Genomic DNA, 20,436 nt, shown 5'->3' with positions numbered 1-20,436 from the left:
CTCCCTCCAGTCTCCATTTTCAGGAGGATGTCCTGCGACCCCTGAGACCCGAGCGGAACTTCTCAACCAAGACTTGACCTGAGGAACCCCACCTGAGCAGCCTCTTCATGACACGAGGGACCTGACCCAGCCCCTGCTGTCCTAGTGTCATCCCTAGATCAGCCCCTGAGCCTCTCTGAGCCTCAGTTTCCCCATCTTTACAATGTAGGCCATGGGCCCGAGGACCTGAGACCTCCCAGCTCGAGAGGCTATCACCAAGATCACTGGTGGGAACAAAGATCATGCTGTCCCTATGGAGGGCAAGTGGCAATCGTTACCACGGTCACACGTTCCCATGCCCCATGACTCCATAGCCCCCCTTCCAGAAATTTGTCCTGGACACCTACCTACTCATGTGCCTGCGTAAGGACATTTGTGCCAGAGTGTTTGTTGCACAATTATTTATAATAACACAATTTCAGAATCAAAAATGTCTGTGGTGGGCAGATTAGTCCAATTACGGTACATTCACACAGTGGAATATTATGCAGTTGTAAAAACAACCCTGAGTGATCTTTCTGGGCATGGGAGGTGGAAAGACCAGAACGAACAGAGCAAGGTGCAGCGAGGAGGAGTGGAAGCAGGTTCGGTTCCTGTTCTGTAAGCCCCTGGGTACCTTTGGGATTCCCTACCACATGCCTGTTATCTTCCCAAACGATCACTTTTTTCTGGGGCTTTTTCTGTCTCCCACCTCGGCATCTCTTCCAAGGCTTCGTTCTCCTCTTCATCAGCTGGAACCGCCTCTGAGCCCTGCAGGTCAGTGCCGCCGTCTTGATGTTCGTGCTGCTCCCAGTGAGGGTCAACCTCTTCTAGGACGAGATCGGGCTCCTCTTGGCCTCCAGGGAGGATGCAGACTGCAGGGGACACAGGGTGAGTGGGGGAGAGTGGGCTTGGGCCTCTGAGTCCCCGGGGCCACATGGGGGGGCCTCGGCCATCACCCACCATGAGCCAGCTCTCAGGCAAGCAGCAGGAACAGCACCATTATGCGGGGAAACTCAGTAACCAGATCAGTGCTAAGGTGCCGTGCTGAAGCTCGTGATCATTCACACTGTCTCCTTCCAGTCGTCTTCCCCCTCCTTTTCCTCTTGAGATAGAGCTTCGATTACAGTTAGCCTCTGTGTCCCCTTGGGCCTCCTTCTTGCAAGTTTGTGCAAAAGCAGAACCATGGCCTCACAGGTGATATGATGAAAGTTCCAGGCTGCAAGTGCATGGTGGCCTGGACTGTCCCGAAGGATGCAGAGAGAGCTTGCCCCCTGCCTGTTCTCTAGATGCCGCCCACTGGTGACAGCATACTCACGCTCCTAACCTCAGCATCCGCTTCCAGAAGTCTTTCCCTTCTGGGCCTAGAGGCTCCAGCTTCCAAGGGGATTGACTTTCTGGTAGTGAAGGTCCCATCTTCAGAATGGAATTGTTCATTTTCACTAAATCTCCATGTACCCAGGTCTCTGACAATGCAAACGGTGTGGGGCTGTCAGCCTGGCAGAAGTGGGCATAGGGTAGTCTCATCAGGAACCTAAGCCCAACAAGCAAGAGAAAGGGTGGGGGGAAGAGGGGAGATTGCCTGGGTCCCAGGTGTTCCCAAAATCTCCAGGTCTTGGCTCTCCCTTGAACCAAGCATGAGATTATGAACAGTGACTTTAAATGGAAGTTGGTCTCACATATTATCCTGTGACTGGAAATTATTGCTCACAGTGTAGAAGAAAAATAATATAATACCAGCTACATTTACTGAGCACTTACTATGTGCCTGTAGTGATACACACAGATTAACTCAATGAGTCCTCACACCAAACTTTTGAGGTGGGAATAATTGTTACTCCCCATTTTTTCCCTCTTTTATATTATTCCCCATTTTACAGATGAGCAAACTGAGACCCAGGTTAAAACCTTCCTTTACAGGGTGCTTCCCATGTGCCTGGCACGGGGCTGTCTGTTTTCTGAGAGCTGCCCCTTCTGCTTCTGCCTCTAGCTCCCAAGTACAGACATTATCCTGCCTCACAGAGGAAGGATCATCCTGCCCTCCAAGGAAGTCTCCCCCACCCCACCAGCCATGCATCCTGAACTAGCCAGCCTTTTCCACACCGGTCCTGGCTCCTCCGGCCCTACAAACACCCCTGGGGTCTGACCAGGGAGGGTCTTCCAAGCATGGCCCAAGTCCAGTTGTGGCACACATCATACATGTCATTCTAAAACACTGTCATCATGGGGCAGCATCTCTACCCTGAGCAGCCACTTGGGGTGCAAGGCCCCACCTGACACAGCCAGGGACACCCAGGGGACAGGACAACCTCTGGCGCATGGGCTCATTAGCTTTCACAGCCCGTCTGCATGGGGAGAACAGTACTCTCGCCATTTTATAAACCACAGAGCCAGCTCAGAGAGCCTGAGCGACTTGGCCAAGGCCCCACAGGATGTCAGAGGCATTGCCAGGTCTCCTGACTCCCGATTCCCTGGGGTGCTATCCCAGGAGATAAACATGCCCCGGGAATGTCTCCCTGGCATGGGGGCCTCTCCGTAACAAGCACTGGATGAGCCCATATTTGGTGTTTTGAAGAGTCGGTGTGATCTTTGTTGACAGCCTTGCTTTCTTTTTCAACCCTTTCTTTTCAGGTGCTCTTTAGTGAGTAAGCATTTTACAAGCTTTTCCTCCTTCCACGGCTGTGCCAGGCCTGTGAGCCATGCCCTATACTGTCCCCATATTATAGCCAAAGACTCTGTGGCTCTGAGAAGAGGACCATGACCATGGCACTGGGCAGGCAGGCCAGGCACAGGGTACTCTGCCACACTGACCCAGAGCCAGGGTTCTGAGACTCTCTCTGTAGGCATCCAATTCACAGCTCTCCTGGCTTTTCCAGGGCCCCACCCCGGGGTCACAGATAGGGCCACTGAAGCACTGTGGGTGCTCAAGCTCCCACGGAATGCCCTGTTCCATCTGGGGCTGAAACTTTGCCCCTGGGGTGCCTCATTGGCATACCAGCTCCTGGCCAGCATCATCCCTGCCAGGCTCAGATGTCTCTCAGGGCAACTGAATGGGGTTCTGAGTCCAGCAGTGAAGTCCTCATGTGCATCTGGGGAAGGAGCTCCTGTTTCCAGGACCAGCCAAGGCCCCCAATAGACCCTGAGTTGCTGGCAAAACCTGAGCCCTGGCTCATCCTCTCCAGCAGGCCGGGGTCCTCAATGCTTCGGGTGTGGCCCAAAATTCAAGAGCCTGCTTCTTCAACCTCCAGTGCTTGCTCAGCCTCAGAGTAGTCTTTGTGAAGTCACTCCCCTGATCGCTCAATCACCTTCAATGGCTCCCCATTGCCTACAGTTTAGTCCCCTAAAATCAGGCCCCAGCTTTTCTAGTTTCACCTTCCAAACTAAGAACTCAAGATTCACGGAAGCACCCACCTCTCTCCATCTCCCACGTCCAGGCATTTGCTCACTTTATTCCCTCTCCCGCATTGCCCTCCCCTTGCCGCAGGGTTGGGACGTGAGGGGTCTCCAAGGCCAAGGCCTGGGAGACAGTGTATGTGGGTGAAGGGGAACATGTTCCCTGTCTTTGGGAGGCAGCTGCTGCTCAGACTGTCCTCACAAGCACAGTGCGGGTCCATTACAGCCAGACAGTCCCCATTTTTGAGAAGCCAGACTTTTCCTCTGCAACGCCACCTCCCTTTTAGATGCTGGCAACTAATTCTAATATTGACAATCATTCCATGCCCCAAACACAGACATCTGTGAACCAGTTTGGGCCCAAAGCAACTGGCTCGGGATCCCCGGCAAACTCCTCCTTCCTGCTCCCACGATACCACAGGCCACATGAACCCACGCGTCTTCTGAACCTGAGCACTCGTATTAGGTTCACCTGAAGCAAGGACATTATGCAGTCACAGCTTTGATGTACCAATGTACGCTTTTTAATGTCAGTGAAGGCATGTGTCACTGTCCACTCGGGGACCCCAACTCTTTGAGGGAGAGAACACAGGCAAACCTAAGGGGATCCTCTTCTGGGAAAAACTGTGTCCCATGGGGGCACCAGCTGGGTGCCCGGCCCCACGCTGAAGGCTGTGCAGGGGACCTCTCAAAGAGAGTCCTGCACGGCCTTTCCCACAGCCTTCTGGTGGGAGGTCCTCCTGCTTTCTAGCCAGCTGCCCTTGGCCGCCCTTCTCCTTGCTTCTGGGAGCAAGGGGCCGGCCTTAATCTCAGAGAGGTGGCTCTGGGACTGGCTGCCCTCGCCCTGCCTGGGAATGTGGGGAGCGGCAGGGGGCGTCACTGTTCAAGCAGGGTGCAGGGTCGACAGCCACCTCTTCCCCTCCCCTGCAGGTCTTCGGGGCACCCTTCTTTCCTTCCATCCATCCATCTGCTTGTCCATCCGTGCGCTCCCAGGATCCCTTCTCTCTTGTTTCAGAGGCCCCCCGCTGCTGCTACGCCTGAAACAAGACAGAAGGGGTGGGTGGCTGGGTGGGCAGGCGGAGGGAATGAACGAGCAGGGACATGAGTGAGTGAATGGGCAGAGAGGCTAGGGGCAGAGCCAGTGGCAGGGAGGACACGCATCCCCCAGCCTGTTGGGCTCACCCCATAGCGTGGGTTAAACAGTGTCTCTCCCGAAAACATATACTCAGTCCTAAGGTGAGCTCGTTTAGAAACAGGATCTTTGCAGACATCATCAGTTAGGGATCTCAAGATGAACTCAGCCCAGATTTCAGGTGGGCCTTACATCCCTGACTGGGGCCTTTCCAAGAGAAAGGAGAGGAGACTGGACAGACACAGAGGAAAGGGCAGGAAATCTACAGGACCCTGAGCATTGCCAGCAGCCACCAGGAGCCAGGAGAGAGGCACGGGATGCTTTCTCCCCAGGGCAGAGGGAGGAACCAACCCTGCCAACGCTCTGAATTTGGGCCTTGGGATCCTGGGCAGGCAGAGAACACATTTCTGCCATCTGAAGGCCCCAGTTTGTGGTCCTCTGCTTGGGCAGCCCTAGGGAGCTCATACACCCGCTTCCTGGCCCTGGGGCCCCTGCGCTCACCCACGCCCCACACACTCCGGGCTCACGGGGAGGACCCGTCCACAGCTGGCTGAGTGCCCTTCCTCCTTCCAGGGCAGCAGAGAGGGGGAGAAGAGGGGCCAGGGCCTCCATGTTCAGAGCTTTCTGGGGTCTCTGCTCCAGGCAAGGTTTTCTGTTCCTTTAGCCTCGACAACCACTACCAGGCCATGTGGATGCTAGTCACCGCGCCATGACATCCTGCTCTCTGACCTCAGCCACATCCCTGGGCCTCTGCCCGCCTCAACAGGCATATGGGGCTCACTATTCTCTGCAGGATATCCATGAGACCAGACAAGCCCTGCACTGATGCCTGCCCCTCACAACATCTTTAGCATCATACAAATCCCATTTCTTCCTATGGTCCCTCTGCCAGACCCCAGCTCAGCAGTCGCTGGCCCATCTGTACTCCAGGCTGTGGGGGCCCTCCTCACCCTCAGCAGGCTTGTAAAGACCACCATCAGCCTAATGGAGCTGGGGTGGACAGCCAGAGGACACCCAAGGCCCATGCTCCAAGGGCCCCTGTCCGGGGTGGAGCATGGCCTCCACCCACAGATCCTGAATTCTGCTTTGCTCACCTCTAGACTATATCCCAGGCCTGGCACAGGGCAGGCCCTCCGTGACCTTTATGAATAAATACAGGCCCCATGGGCCACATGCTCTTCCTGAGGCCATGAAATGAAGGAAGAACAGAATTTGGATCCTAGCCTTCCCCTCCTGGCCTCCATCCGTCCCCCCAATACAGGTGCAGGTCTGGGATAAAGGGCAGCAGACAGCTCCCCACCTCACCCATAGATGAGGGGGACCCTCCTGGCTCAAGAGAGCTGGAGTTTACAGGACCTAGCTTCCCCAGGGAAACCGCATGCCTTGCCCCCCTCCCCTCACCCGGGGACTCTGCTCAGCCCCACCCACTGGCCCAGGGAAGCAGTGTGGGGGGGTCTCTCTCTGGGTGTTACCAGAGGAAGGGGGTCTATCCAACTTGGCCTCAGAACAGTTTTCTCTGCATAGAAACTGGAAGGCAAGCCAGGTCCCCCAGCATGTCTCTCCCCAGCCCCTCAGAGGAATCTCCAGCCACAGTCTGGTGCTGGGCCAGGCTGACCTGAGGGAAGGTCTGCAGGGCAAAGGCTCTCTCAGCTTCAGATCAGGGGCCCTGAACCCCCAAAGCAAGTCTAGGCCTGGCCAGCTACCAGCCCACTGTGCACTCAGACCAAGATACCCTCCCAGGGAAGCCCATTAGGAACCACTAAGGTTTCACTTACTTGGCTGCACGTCACATGTCCCAGGGGCATCAGGCTCCTGCATGGGGAGAAGAGGGGAAATGTCATGTCTCCTTAGCAGCCTCCCTGCCCCCAACACCCCTCCCAGCACAGACAGAAGCAAGAGTGTTTTCCTTATCCCCTACCAGGACACCCACAGAAGGTCCAGTTCCTCCCAGCTCCTCTCGTCTTCTTCTCCCCTCCTGCCTCTGCACTTGCTCCCTGCTCCCGGCTCTCCCCTCCCTGGATCACCTCTTGGTCCCTCCCACCCCCACCCAGCTCTTCTGCTAGGGCTGGGCCCCCTGCCTGAAATGCCTGATAACATTCCCCTCTCTGTGTGGGGAAAACCTCCTCCCAGCCTTCCCTGGGGAGCTGTCTGAAAGCTCTGTCTACAGGAGAGGCCTCTCCCCACCAGCACCCCACCTTCCCCTGCCCCAGCCCCATCCTCAGGGGCCCCTGCTCTCTGTGAGGGCATCTTCATGGACACAGTGTTCTGACTACCAGGACCTTTTTTTTCTTTTGGAAACCTCCAAAGCTGTGTCTCCTTTGCCCCCCACAGAGGCCACATGGGGTCTTTGCCTCCCACAGAGGCCACATGAGGGCTCGGCCTGTAGGGAAGGGGGCCCTGAGGCTTCTCATCCACCTCCTGCCACAGCCAGGACTGGGGCTCAGGATTCCCACCCCCCAGTTTCAGGTGCTGCTCTCAAGATACACAATTGTCCCCAAGGGAGACGGGCCAGGTGCCAGGTTCTTTTTTATTATTTTTTAAAGATTTTATTTATTTATTTAGAAAGATAGAAAGCATGAGCAGGGGGAACAGAAGAGGAGGAGGGGAGAGGGAGAGAAAGAATCTGAAGCAGACTCCCTGCTGAGCTCAGAGCTGGAAGTGTGGCTCAATCCCATGACTCTGAGAACAGGACCCCAGCTGAAATTAAGAGCTGGCTGCTAAACCAACTGAGCCAGCCAGGCACCCCCAGGTGCCAGGTTCTTGGAGAAGGAAAGGAAGAAGTGCTCCCCCACCTACCCATGTAAGAGTCCTAGCTTCTCAGAAATGCACAGAGGGCCCTCTGGTTTCCTGCAAGACCCACTTCTTTCCAGAACATTCCAGGCCTCTCCTGTCTCTGGCCCTGATATGCTGATCCTTTGCCTGTGGGCTCTTCCTACACTCCCCCTCTTCACTTTTACCCACCCCCATCCTACTTCCACCTCAGGTCTCCGCTTGCAAGCCACCTCCACCGGGAAGCCTTCCTTCATATTCCTGGGAGGCTCCTCCACCGCACCCTGCATCCCCTCTGCTCCCTCCACTGACTGTGACCCCTGCTTAGCAAGGCTGGGCCAGCACTTCTCAGCCCTATGGCCAAGCTGCCCCAGAGTGTGTGTGGAAGAAATGTGAGCCAAGCAGATGGGCAGATTGCCTGGGCTGCACTCCCACGACAGGCTCCCTTCTTCCTTCTATGCCCCCCAGACCATCCATCTGAGCTCCCAAGACCCTTCCCACCCTGACCGAGGCCCCGCTCCGCCCGCCCCACTCCACCTGCCCCACACAGACCTGCTCCCCAGCCTTCCCGTGGAGCGTGGGCTGCGGCAAGGCCCTCTCCAGCCTGTGCAGGAGCCAAGCCATCAACCTGCATGTGGGAGAGAACAGGCCATGTCTAAGCGGCAGGGCTCATGGAGAAACTGAAACCAGAACCGGGTCCCCACCATGGCAGACAGCAAGCCCAAGGGAAGGCAGATCAGAACCCAGGTGTCCAGCCCCAAAGACCGTAGCCCTCCGCCCTGGCGTCCCTAGGCCAGCCTCTGGGACTGCTCAGACCCTGGCAGGCAGCCCAGCAGCCTCCCACCCGTCCTGGAGGTGCAAGCAGGCCTCTTCCCTGCCCCCAGGGTGGGAACATTTGGCCACACCTGTCCCGATTTTTAAGGCACACAGCTTTAGGCTCAGCAGCTCCAGTTCCTTGGACTAAGCTACAGATGGACTTGCACGTGAGCCAAATGATGCTTGTACAAGGCCACTGAGTGCAGCAAGAGTGGAAACAAACCTAAACGGCCGGCAAATGGCTAAAGCGAAGCTGGTATAGCTATATGATGGGGCACTCGGCAGCTGCTGAAAGAGCGAAGCAGGCCCACGTGCACAAGACCACCTCTAAGAGACACTTTCCGATGAAAGAAACAACTTGTGGAGCAGTCTGGAGATTTTGCTGTTGTCTGGTACGTTTTCAGCTACAGGAGAATGGGACCCCCCGGCTTGTGTGTGCATGCAGAATGTGTTGGGTGACAGTGGTGGACAGGGCTGCCCAGGGAAGGACTGCTGGAAATCCCTTTAAATTTTCCCCCAGGGGGATATGTTTAATTTAAAAAACTAGTTTGGTGAAGTGTTGGGTGTGGTCTGGGGCAACGTACTGGTCCTGCTCCCCAGGAAAGGTGCAGCATTTGGGGGGCTCACCTGGCAGGGTCGCTGGGGGACAGCAGGGAGGAAGCCTGGGAGCTGGGCTGGGGCTCTGAGGTCAGCCCCTCCTTGGGCTCCGGGGTGCCCACCGTGGGCATGCAAGGGCTCTCCGGAGCCTGCAGGATGGGCTCAGTTTCCAAGGTTGGTTCTGGGTTCTCTACGCAGTGGGGAGAGCAAGAATCTAAAGAGGACAAGGGGGGACTCCATGTGACCCCCTCATGGGTACTGGGGGGCCAGATTCAAGGCCCCAACATGACTGAGTAGGGGGTCCCTTGGCCCACTCCAACTACCCCCTCATCCAATGGACATGGAACAGAGACTCAGAGAGCTCAAGGGACTTGTCTGAGAGCTCGAAAGACCGTCCCACACCAATGGCTTCCCAGCCTGGACTGGGGAGGGGTTCCAAGGCCCCCCACAGCAGCCCACTCCTGGAGAGCCTGGGTGACGGCTAAGATCCTCCCCCAGGATCCCTCAGGCCCCAGCAGCACCCCAGCCCAGCCTGTGCCATGCTGGGTAGCCCTTCCCAGATCCCCTCCCTGTACCTGGGCCCAAGGCAGCATCTTCAGGCTCATCTCTCCAGTCCTAGAGCAGAAACAGGGAGTGGGGGCGTAGAACAAAGCAAGCCCTGTGCATTCCCCCCACCCCGGCCAGCTGTGCCTAGGGCAGGTGGGGCAAGGGGCTCCATCCTTCCCTATGAAACCCCCTTGCTCTTTTGCATTCACTCCTTTCCATCCAGAACCCTCCAAGGAGGACAATACCCCCTCTATGTGTCTCAGGGGTGAAGACAGCCTGCTGGGTCCTTCCTGGGGCCCCAGAAACCCAGGTGGTCATCTGCCTGCTCCCCCTTTTCACTGACTTACCTTGGAGGTTTTTGGGGGCTGAGGAAGCACTTTCTCCAGATTCTGCTCAAGCCACCTGAGCAGCCAGGGTCCAGACCTGCAAATGGGCCAGAGGTCAGTGGAAGAGCCTAATCACACTGACCTGAATGTCTGTTGGAGTCCCAGGCTTTGACCAGCCCTTCCTCACCTCTGGTCCACTGTGCACAATGGAGAGCCTTTACTAGATACTCTGGAAGGGCCTAGGTTAAGGGGCGAACTTCCACCAGCCTCAAATTCTGACCCGTGCCTAGACCAAGCCCGAAACAACAGGCCCAGCCCTGGCTACCTGGGCAGTAGGTGAGGAATAAGGAATAAGGGTTGCCTAGGAACCTGAATGCAGCACGGTGGGGTGAGGGGGTTGGCAATTCCCTGTGCCTGGCCCAAATAAGTCTGGCTCCACCCATCCGGTAGCAGTGCAGTCACACAGGGCTCCATACTTACAAGGGCCTGGTTTGAGTTTCATGCTATTGCCACCACCTGAAACTCAATCTTAAACTTAAATTCTTTAAAATATTTATTTATTTATTTACCTTAGAGAGAGTGAGAGCGAGTGCACAAGCATGAGAGGCAGAGGCAGGAGAGAGAATCTCAAGCAGACTCCCCTCCCAGTGCGGAGCCTGACACAGGGCTTGATCCCACCACCCAGAGATCATGACCTGAGCCAAAACCAAGAGTCTGACACTCATCCGACTGTGCCACCCAGGCGCCCCAAACTCTTAATTTTTTAAAGGAATCCTGCCTTTTAATTTTGCACTGGGCTCCACAAATTACATAGCTGGTCCTGAGGCAAATGAGTCCCAGATCTATCTGGCAGCCCCAGATAGGGGGCTATTAGATATGGGGCAGCCCTTCCATCTGGGAAGAAGCGAAGCTCCCTGTTCCCAGGGGAACACATCCCCCCAGGTTGGGCCCAAAAAAGAGCTGGCAAGCCCTCTAGGGGCCTTCATCCTAAATGGCTTTATTGGTCTTGTGAGTCAGCAGAGTGGCCCTGGGGACCCCTGAGCTGGGCAGCTTCCAGGAGACAAAAAGAAATAGCCTGTGAACTAGAACAAAGAGTAAATGAATGCAGTACATTCATTCATTCATCCCCTCTGCGCTGAGTCCCCTCTTTATGGCAGGCATGGTGCTGGGTGCAGGGGGGTGGGGGGTCAACAATGACAAGACAAAAGCCTCTGCCCTCAAAAACCCAACAGTCTAACAAATGAATAAGGGGAGGAATGAATGAATGAATGGGGTGAATAAGGATGAATGCATGACTCTGGGTTTCTAGCAGAGATTGTGAACTGGAGGCTTCAGGCTTATTTGGGAGGTCCACAAGGTTCCGAAAAAGTTTCAATTAGTTGGCAACAGCTAAAAATTAAGGATTACATAAAAACCTAAATTTCTAGCTTCTCTTGAAAAATTGCAGGGTCTGTCCACACTGGGCCTGAACTCCTCCAAGGCACAGGCAAGAGAAGCTGAGTAGGGACCCATATAGAGAAGGCCGTGGGCTCCCCTGTTTGACATAGCCCTCGCCTAGCCAGCCATTGTCCTTGACAAGACAGCCAGCTACCCACCTTGGTCAAGTCTGAGAAGTCGGAAGCTATTGCCAACTGTGAGGCCAACCTGGGTACCTCTGTGTCCCCCACAGCGGCCCCAGCCTTGCCCTTGGGCTCCACACGACATCCATGTACACCAGTCCATCTATGAGAACCCATCCTTGCCTCCTCCCCAGGGCCCCTCACCTGGGGATCTCCCAGAAATCAGGACAATAAACACAGGGGAACACAGGGCCCTTTGGCTCCATTTTAGGGATGAGAAAAGGGAGGTCCAGAAGAGATGAGAGGCAAGTCCAACATCACACACTGAGGTGGTAGTGGACCCTGCTTCTGAACCCAAGACCCTCAGCTCTGCACACACGGCTCCTCCCACTTCACACGTTACACATGAGGCTCAGGGGCTCCCAAACCAGTGCTCAGGGATGGGGACTCACCTGGTGTCCTGGGCCCCAGGGGCCTCCACGAGTCCATCTGCAGAAGAAAGGAAGGTGGTCAGCAGCAAGAGGCCCACTCAGACCCCCTTCTCTGGTCAGCCTCACTCAAACCCAGGCTCAAATCTGGGGCCACTCTGCTGAGTCCCCCACCTGTGGGCTTTCTGCAGGGGCAGGGCCCACACCAAGCTCCCCTAGTCCCATCCCCGAAGAGCCATCCCGCCTCATGGCCTTACCTGAGCCCCCAGTGTTGCACTGCCCGGATGTCTGTGCTCCTGCCTGCCAGGACAGATGGACAGATGAGGACAGAGAGCCCAGATGCAATGGCCTCCCACCCTGCCCACCTCAGCTCCCAGTCCCAGAAGTACCTGAGCAGGACTCTCTGGGCCAGCAGCAGTGCTCTGGGCGGGCCCGCCACTGGGGACTGGCTGTGGGACAACCTTCTCCATGCCCTTCTTGAGCCAGCTCAGCACAGAGCTGCTGGAACTGCTGAGGGACAGAGATACAGACCTACCCGCCAGACCCACAGCCCCTCCCTGGTCCGAGGGGCCCTCCTCCGTGTCTTAAAGAACTCAGTTTGAATCCCAAACGCCTATCTCCCCACTCTGAGACTTCAGATATGCCACCTTCCCCGAATCTTGTGTCCAGCTTGGAAAATAGGGGACACTGCACCTTGGCGAGGCCAGGTTATGTCCAGGGCCATCCTGAGCCCACCCCTATCAGATGCTGGGTACAAAGCAGCCAAGTTCGGTCATCCTGCTTTCCCCCTAACCCTGGCTCCAAGGGGTCCCCTCCTATACCTGGCACACATCCTGTGCTCCGGAAGGGTTGAGGGCTTCCTGTGGGGTGCTTCCTTGTGGCTGAGGCTGGGTAGCCTCAACAGGAGGGTCACAGACTCACTGCCTGAGGCAGTGGATCACTTGGATAAGCGCTAATGGTCTAAAATGAGCCAACTTGGAGACGTCATCTAAAAGTCTGGATTTCTGGCTCAGTTAGGAAAAGTGGGAAGCTCTGGCTGCACTGGATATGCATTTCCCCCAAGCACTGAGGCCCCTTCTCACTGTTTCTCTTGGTCCCACTGTCTACCTGGCCCGGGAGCTCCCTGCCCTCTGCCTGAGGCTCCCTTCAGCCAGTTTCCAGGATGTTCTGTGCAGTTGCCTGTGAACGACTAGAGACCTGAGAGCAAGGCTAGCCCCCACCCACAAGTGGCTCCCTAGTTTTGGGGGGGGCGGTGAGGCGCTGGCCCCCAGGAGAAGGAAGGGCGGTGTGGTACCTGTTCACTTCAGGAACCACGGTGACCTGGGCCTGGAGGGATGTAGGCGAAGTAGGGGCAGCCTCCTGGATGTCTGGAAAAGAGTCCCTCATACTTTAGATCTGGAGCTTCAGAGTGGTCCATTTCTACCCTGCTAGCAAAGACGAGGCAGAGGCAGCGGAAAGGGGAGAGCCCCAAGGGAGTCAGAAGGCCAGGCTTCCAGCTCAGCTCGGCTATAAGGTCCCCAGCAGCCCAGCCCTCAACTTCTCTGAGCCTCAGTTGCTTAGTCTGTGAAATGGGCCCGCCAGCCTGTGGATGGGGCAAGGTCCAGAGGGGGAACACACTCCTCCCAGCTGCTCCGCCCACCTACCCGGGCTTCCAGCACTCACCCTCAGGGCCTGGGTCAGCTACAGCCAGTTCCTCTACCCCCAAAGGCTCCTCAGGTGGCTGGAAGGTTCAGACAGGACCATGTAAGCCCTCAGTGAGACCAGCCTGGTTCAGACTGAGGCAGCCCGTGACCCACCCGCAAGGGACGCCCTCACTCCACAGAGCCAAGCCGCTCTGTTCTCACAAACGTCCCAGTAAATCCTGGCAGCTTCAGCTTGGGACACTCCCTTCCCACAACCCCAAGGGGCCTCCATCCCAGGTGGGGCCCTCACCGCCCCCCCCCATCAGGGTAGCCCCCCGGGGCTTTCCACATCCCTCAGGAAACCGCCCCACTCCAGCGGCCGAAAGGTAGGAGGACTGGCACAAACTGAGGGGAGCGGGGAGCTGCGCGGACCCCTCACATCTAGCCCAGGGCCAGAGCTTTCTTCCTCCTCCGCACCAAAGCTTCCACGACCCCCCCAGCCTCCCGGGGGCATTCAGCACCTGCCAAAGCCTCTCATCTGCTTCCATGGCGGCCGCACCTACGCCTGAGCGCGCGCACTCACGTGTACGGGCAAACATGAGCGCGCACGCAGAGACGCTGCCACAGGCGCGCTCACCGTGACGTGTAGATGTATGAGCTCCCGTAAATCTCCACATAGGTGCAGAGGCATGCGTATGAGCGCATGCGTGTATGCAGGCAGTAACACAGAGAGGGTGTAGACACGCATGAACAGAGACAAAACCAAGTGTATCTGCCTGCACGTGCATGTGTCTGCACGCGTGCATTTGCACTCGCATGTACATGCATTCCTCAACACACAGGTGTGTGCAAACAGGCACATGCAAACCTATTCATATATATGTGTGTAGGCATGCGGGTGTACACGTGTGCAGATATCTGCAAGTATCAGACACAGACACACAAGTGTGCTCATGTGCACGCACAGACATTTGCATATACACACAGAAACAGATATTTGTGTGTATACACAAGTACATATATGTGTGCTCAGTCACATAGACATGGGCTTATACACACACATGCACTGACACAGACATGTCTTCATGAGCACATCCTTTCATGTGTGTATTAACACAAACACATATAGGTGAACATACATACACGTGTACACCTGCACAAAGTTCTCCATCTGAACACGCATATGTGAACAGGCATGCACAGACGTACAAAATATGTACATGCACAGACATGCAGATACATATAAACCTGTCTGTACACACATACATGCACAGATACACAGACATGTGTGCAAACACAGGAATACATTCACAGACTCAGAAACGTTTGCATACACACACTTACACGCTTACAGCCTGCCCCACGTGCACATGGAACTACAGGAGCACTGATGCATGTATGCGCATGTGTGTACGTGTGTGTATTGTGTGCACACATGCACACAAATATGTACACGTTTGCGTGCACACGGTTTGCTAATGCTTATGTATGTGCAGGTACACCATTAAGGAAACAAGGCACGCACATGTGTGTACACACGTGCACATGGGAATACTATGTGCACAAACCCTATCCCAGGGTAGTCACTGTTTCCTGAACATGCCCTGCACTACCCAGGACTCACCCTTCCTCTGCCAGGGACACTCCACCCTCTTCATCTCCAGTCACACTGGGCCCAGCCCACCGTGTCTGGGAGGCACTCCCCCACCAGCTTCCACTCTCCAAATTTGAGATGATTCTCTCCCTCTTCTGAGCTACCGTAGCTCTGCCTGATACACTTGCTTGGCCCTCCTGGGAGGGGAGAGCTGAGCCCAGCGCTGGACGCCCTGGCATTTCCTTATCACCTCTGTCTGCTGTTAGAATGACCTGGCTGGTACTTGTCTACTAAGCCCCCCGGAGGCGATGCCTTATTCCTCATCAGGCTCCCAGCACAGCGCACAGGCCTGGCATCAGTTAGAAGCTAAGTCAAATCTGTGTCACTGAGCTTCTGAACTCATGGTCATCAGGATCCTGACGGATGGGAGGCAGAACTGGCAAGTTTGGATGCGCTCGAGTTCCCCCCACAATGGAAGGTCCCTGCAGGGCGGCTGACCCATGGTGGGGATCCCCTGAGCCGCGAGCCCAGCAGCCCTTGCTCAGCCTCCATGTCTCACCGAGGATTCAGCCCCTTGCTCAGCCTCCCCCGGGGCTGTTTCAGGCTCTGGCCCTGGTTCCGGCTCCACCTCTGGCTCTGGTTCTGCCCCCTCCTCTTCCTCCATCTTGGTCTTCTGAGGGGTCCCTGGGGGCTGAGGCAGCACCCTCTGGACCCAGCTCAACATCCTGACACCTGCAGGAGATGGGGTCCTTAGGCACCCCCACAGTGCCCACCATGGCTCCCACCACTTGGGACCACTCTTGTGAGTCACACATTTCCTTTCTCTCATTCATCTTCCAAAACATTTCCACAAATTATACCTCCAGATACTCACCTGATAGAAATACTCAAACAAAAAAAAAAATAAAAGAAAGAAAAGAAAAATACTCAAGCCAAAACACATGTACAAAGAGGTTGGTCACCACAGTGTTACAACGAAAGATGAAAAAAAATCCAAGTATTCATGAGTAGGACCCTGGTTATTGGAAAATACCTGAATGTTCATCTATAAGAGAGACACATATTAAATAAATTACAATACATCCAATAATGGAATATTACTGAGCCATTAAAAAAAGTGGCTCTATTTGAACTAATATGGAAAGATGTACATACTCTGGACTCCAGTCATGACCAAATTAATTAAACTCTCTGTGCCTCAGTGTGCTTGTCTATCAAATGGGCATGTTACAGAACCTATCTTGTGGAGAGGATTGTGAGGATAAAATAAACAGATACAAATGTGACGGGCATACACTGAGAGCTTAATAAATGTTGACTGAGACTCATATTTAGTGTCAAGTGAAAACACCAATTGTAGAATATCATGTTCAGCATGATCCCAATATAAATTTTTAAAAATATATTATGAATTGCGTACGAATGGAAAATATTTTAACATAAACGTGAACCTATTTTCATGATGTAAAAATGTTTAAGGTGACAAATTCCCTTTTTCAAGAGGTACTGTCCTACCTTATTTGGGTCCAGTCTCTGGCATCCTTTCCCTTCTGGGAAGCGGTGGGGGGGCCTCTGTCCTTACGACTAAATCCTTGTGGGCTGGCCTGGCCCAGTGGGCACCACACAGGTTTGTATGTGGGAACTCCCACCCTCAAAAGGCCCTTCTGAGGCGATGATGCCCCATATGACAGAGTGCTTCTCTGTCCCTCCTCTGCCAGGGACCCTAGCCCCACACTGAAAAGGACAGGCGCAGGGCCCAGGATCCCTGCCCCAGTGCCCAGCTCCCCACTGCCCCCAGCCATGCTCCCTGCCCTTCTACTCACAGCCCTGACTTCTGTCCCAGCTCCGGCCTCAGCCACCCAGCTCTCTTGGGAGAGGCTGTGGTGAGGGGCAGAGCTCCAGGTGGGAAATCAGATGCCTGACTCTACATCCAAAAATGGGAACCTGAGCCAGACGTGAACCCCTCCGGCCTTCCATTCCCTTGCTGGGTGGAGGTGCCGACACAGTGATTTCCCAGGTGGGGAGAGCCCAAGATCGTATGTTTAGGATGGCGGATGCCACAGCCCCAGGCAACTCCGTGAGCCCAAACGGAGCTAAGTGTCCTCTACCCCGGATCACATTCACCTTATTCTCCCGCCTGCCAGCAGCCTCAGGAAGGTAAGTGCTACCACTTTATAGCTAAGGAAACAGAGGCACAGAGGGATCGGTTGCCCAACACCACACAGCTGGTAAGCAGCCAAGCTGAGTCACGCTCAGGTCTGCTGGCCTCCAGATGTCCCACGTCTACCCCTGCAGGCCAGTCCCGCAGACCCTTTCCCAGCGGGCAGCACTTCTGGTTTTCTGAACCTTCTGGAAATGACCAGGGAAGCCTTCCCCTCTCCCAACTTTTCTCCTTCCCCCAGATCCAGTCATTTCCTCCCTCATGAACATACCTGCATGTCCCTGCGCATTCCACAATGATAGGGAGGCAACGGTGGGAAGGGGGAGCTGAGAGTCCAGGGTAACTATGGCACTGGGACCACCAGCCTTTCGGAATCTTCTGGGAAGCTGGTGACAGCAAAGATTCCTAGGCTCCTCTCAATCCTCTGTGGGACCTGGAACCTGCATGTCACAAGCTGCCTTGAGGAAGCTCCAGGTTCCCAGACTTGCCTTATTCTAAATGCCTTGCTAGAAGGAGAGCATGGCGGTCCCACCAGAGGTCCCTCCGAGCTGCGACCGCATCCTAACTTACCCACTCAGATGCCGACCACCAGCCAGGAATCGCCTTCTCCCCACCACTTGCCTCTGGTCTCTCAGACACAGGGCGGATTAGGCAGCAGTGGGCCGTGTGCAAAGGATTAGTAGGTGCCCGACAGAGGTGGGGAGGTGGTGGTGGACCACAGGAGCTGGACAGCCAGGCAGCCAGCAGCAACCCCCCAGGGGCTAGCAGGGATCCAGGCCCCAGGGAAAGAGCCCCAAGTGGCCTGGTTGGGGCACCACAGGTTGCCAGGGGACCCGGTGTACCACACACCTCGGCCAAGGCACACTGTGGTCGATGGGAGAATAACAGCTTTGTGACCCCGTGTGAGGGAGTGAGGTGCCGGGGGAGCAGTTATCCCACGGGGCCCTGCATAACTGAGGCTTGGCCTGTGCCCCCCTCCCAGGGCTGAGCAACCTGGAGGTAGCAGAGACCCTAGGGAATGGGCAGTCAGATGTGCCTGGGGGAGAGCAGGCGCTCTAGGGTAAGGGAAATGAAAGAACCTTGGCTGTACGCCCGCTGGGAAGACCCGCACGTGCGAATATGGAGAGAAAGAAGCCACACTCAAAAGACACCGATGAGCCATACCGATGAAGTTCAGAAGGGGCAAAATTAGCCTGTCTTGTCTACGGCTGCGAACACAGATGTAAAGCGACCAGGAAAAGCAGTGATGTCTTATAGCCAGAGAGCGGTTACCTCTGCGGAAGGTTGCGCTGGGGAAGCTTCTAGGGGCCGGCAGGGCTCTCCCTGTTTCTTGCTTGCTTTAGCTGACATCAATATTTTATTCTTTTTTAAGATTGTATTTATTTATTTGACAGAGAGAGACAGTGAGAGAGGGAACACAAGCAGGGGCAGCAGGAGAGGGAGAAGCAGGCTCCCCGCCGAGCAGGGAGCCCGATGTGGGGATCGATCCCAGGACCCCAGGATAATGACCTGAGCCAAAGGCAGACGCTTAACTGATGGAGCCCCCCAGATGCCTCTGGAATCCGTTTTTTTTTAAACAACTTACCGAGGTATAATTTCTATGCCATAAAATTCGCCCATTTGTAAGAAATTGACTGAGCGAGGCAATTTGCACCACCCAGACTTAGAACCTTGCCATCACCCCGATGAGACCCTTCATGCTGGATGGGAGTCACCCCCATCCTCAGCCACAGATCTGAACAGCCACCGATCTGCTTCCCGTCCCCCCAAATGGGCCTCTTCTGGACATTTTCTATAAATGGCTCATACAACACATGGAGTGTTTTTGTGTCTGATTTCTTTCATTTAGCATGTTTTTGAGATTCACCCATGTAGTACCATGTATTAGGACTTCATTTCTTTTGAATTCCTGAATATTCCTTGGTGGGGATATACCACAGTGTAGGAACGGACCCTTGAGCTGTTGTCACCCATCGGCTATCTGAAATCGTGCTGCTGTGAATACTTTCATGCCAGCTTCTGTGTGGTCATCTGTATTTTCCATATGCTTGGGAAGATTCCTAAGTGTAAAATTGCGACATTCTATGGTCATTTTATGTGCCGTGTTTCAAGAAGCTGCAAAGTTTTTGCAAAGTAGTACCTGTTGTCTTGGCCTGAATAATAGATTGTGGGCTCTCGCATCATAAATCATGTTACATTATATTTACGCACTTGCTGCATTCCGTTGTATTCTTTAACTTAAAAAAAATTAACAACCCGTCAGGGGTGGGGTGGTGGGTAGAAGCGATTGTGGGAGAGTTTTCTCTAAGGGGTGGGGCTCGGGGATGCTGCTTGCGGGTTGGGGAGCAGGGGAGCCCCGAAGGTGGAGCCACGAGGGAGCCAGACACCACATGACCCTTCCAGGAGGCATCTGCCAGGACCCAGCAATCTCCGCACCTGGGCAGGGGTCTGTGGAACATACTCGAATACAGGCAAAGGCATTAGACTCTCCCCAGGTCTCCCCACCTGGGGGCCCATGTACCAGGGTGGTGGGCAGGCACCCAGGCTTTTTGGTGCTGGGCTTAGCCACTTGTGACCTCTCTTTCCTGGAAAGGAGGGAGGGAGGCTGCAGGCCTGAAGGGGGGCAGGGCTAGAATATCACCTGCTAATCCCTACCCCTGCTGAGGCCACCACTCTCCCTGATCCCTTTATGCTGACCCTGGCTACTGGGCACTGCTAATCGCCACCCCCTGGAGACCCAAGGGCTGGGGGAGGGGAGGCAGGGCAGCGCCCTCTTCTCTTGGTCGCCTAACATGGCAGGGCCTAGGGTCTCGCCCAATGCAGAACCTTGGGGCCCAGAGAGAGACAGCGATTAGCCCAGGATCACACAGCAGGCCCTGGCTGGCCCTGGCAGGGCCACCTCCGGGGGGTTCCACTTCCCATCTGACATTTCTCAACATGCCTGATTTGTTCTAAGGCCTGGGAGACGGCAACCCTCAGGAAATCTGAAAGCAGGAGCCAGTGAGCAACACCCCAGGTAGCTGGCTCCTCTCCAGCGTTGCCGAGCAGTGAGCGCCCTCACAATCAGGCGGCAATGGGCGTTGTCTCTCTGCAGAATGTTCCTTTATTCTCCTGCTGTATAAGGCACTGGGGCCAGCCCATCTCCCTGCCTCTTCTCCTCACTGAGTGGTCAGGAGAGCAGGAAAGCCTCACAGGCCTGTGTGCCTGCAGACCAGGTAGCTGCAGTTGGGGGTCCAGGTGCAAGAAGTCCTTTCCCCCCTCTTCTCCCTGCCACACTTCCCTGCCCTCCCTGGGAAGGTCCACCCCCTGAGACAGCTTCCCTAGGGCCGTCCACTTGCCCTCTCCCTGTTCCTCCTCCATCCAAGGTCCTGGCTTCTCCTGCTCACCTACCACTCACCTCCACGTCCTGCACCAACTGGGTCAGGCAGAACTCCACAAATTCTCACTCACGTTTCTATGACGGACAAGCCGTGGG

General features: G+C 55.3%; 1 protein-coding gene across 1 annotated transcript in view; it reads right to left on the bottom strand.

The window, feature by feature from the left end:
- The window catches only part of CNGB1 (cyclic nucleotide gated channel subunit beta 1), a 60,956-nt gene extending 45,432 nt beyond the window's left edge, over positions 1-15,524 (bottom strand). Inside the window, exons 1-12 of the mRNA XM_044260408.1 lie at positions 15,360-15,524; positions 13,247-13,304; positions 12,879-12,951; positions 11,974-12,094; positions 11,842-11,884; positions 11,609-11,645; positions 9,619-9,694; positions 9,301-9,340; positions 8,756-8,915; positions 7,865-7,940; positions 6,319-6,355; positions 731-893 (exon numbers count right to left, since the gene is read on the bottom strand). Of these exons, the coding sequence (XP_044116343.1) occupies positions 731-893; positions 6,319-6,355; positions 7,865-7,940; positions 8,756-8,915; positions 9,301-9,340; positions 9,619-9,694; positions 11,609-11,645; positions 11,842-11,884; positions 11,974-12,094; positions 12,879-12,951; positions 13,247-13,304; positions 15,360-15,524 (1,049 nt within the window). The remainder of the gene's footprint in view (positions 1-730; positions 894-6,318; positions 6,356-7,864; positions 7,941-8,755; positions 8,916-9,300; positions 9,341-9,618; positions 9,695-11,608; positions 11,646-11,841; positions 11,885-11,973; positions 12,095-12,878; positions 12,952-13,246; positions 13,305-15,359) is intronic.
- Positions 15,525-20,436: the final 4,912 nt, after the last annotated feature.

This window comes from Neovison vison, chromosome 7, assembly GCF_020171115.1.
Source record: "Neovison vison isolate M4711 chromosome 7, ASM_NN_V1, whole genome shotgun sequence".
In the NCBI taxonomy this organism is placed as follows: Eukaryota; Metazoa; Chordata; class Mammalia; order Carnivora; family Mustelidae; genus Neogale; species Neogale vison.
The sequence above is the reverse complement of the archived record's forward strand: the minus strand, read 5'-3'. Positions and strand labels throughout refer to the sequence as shown.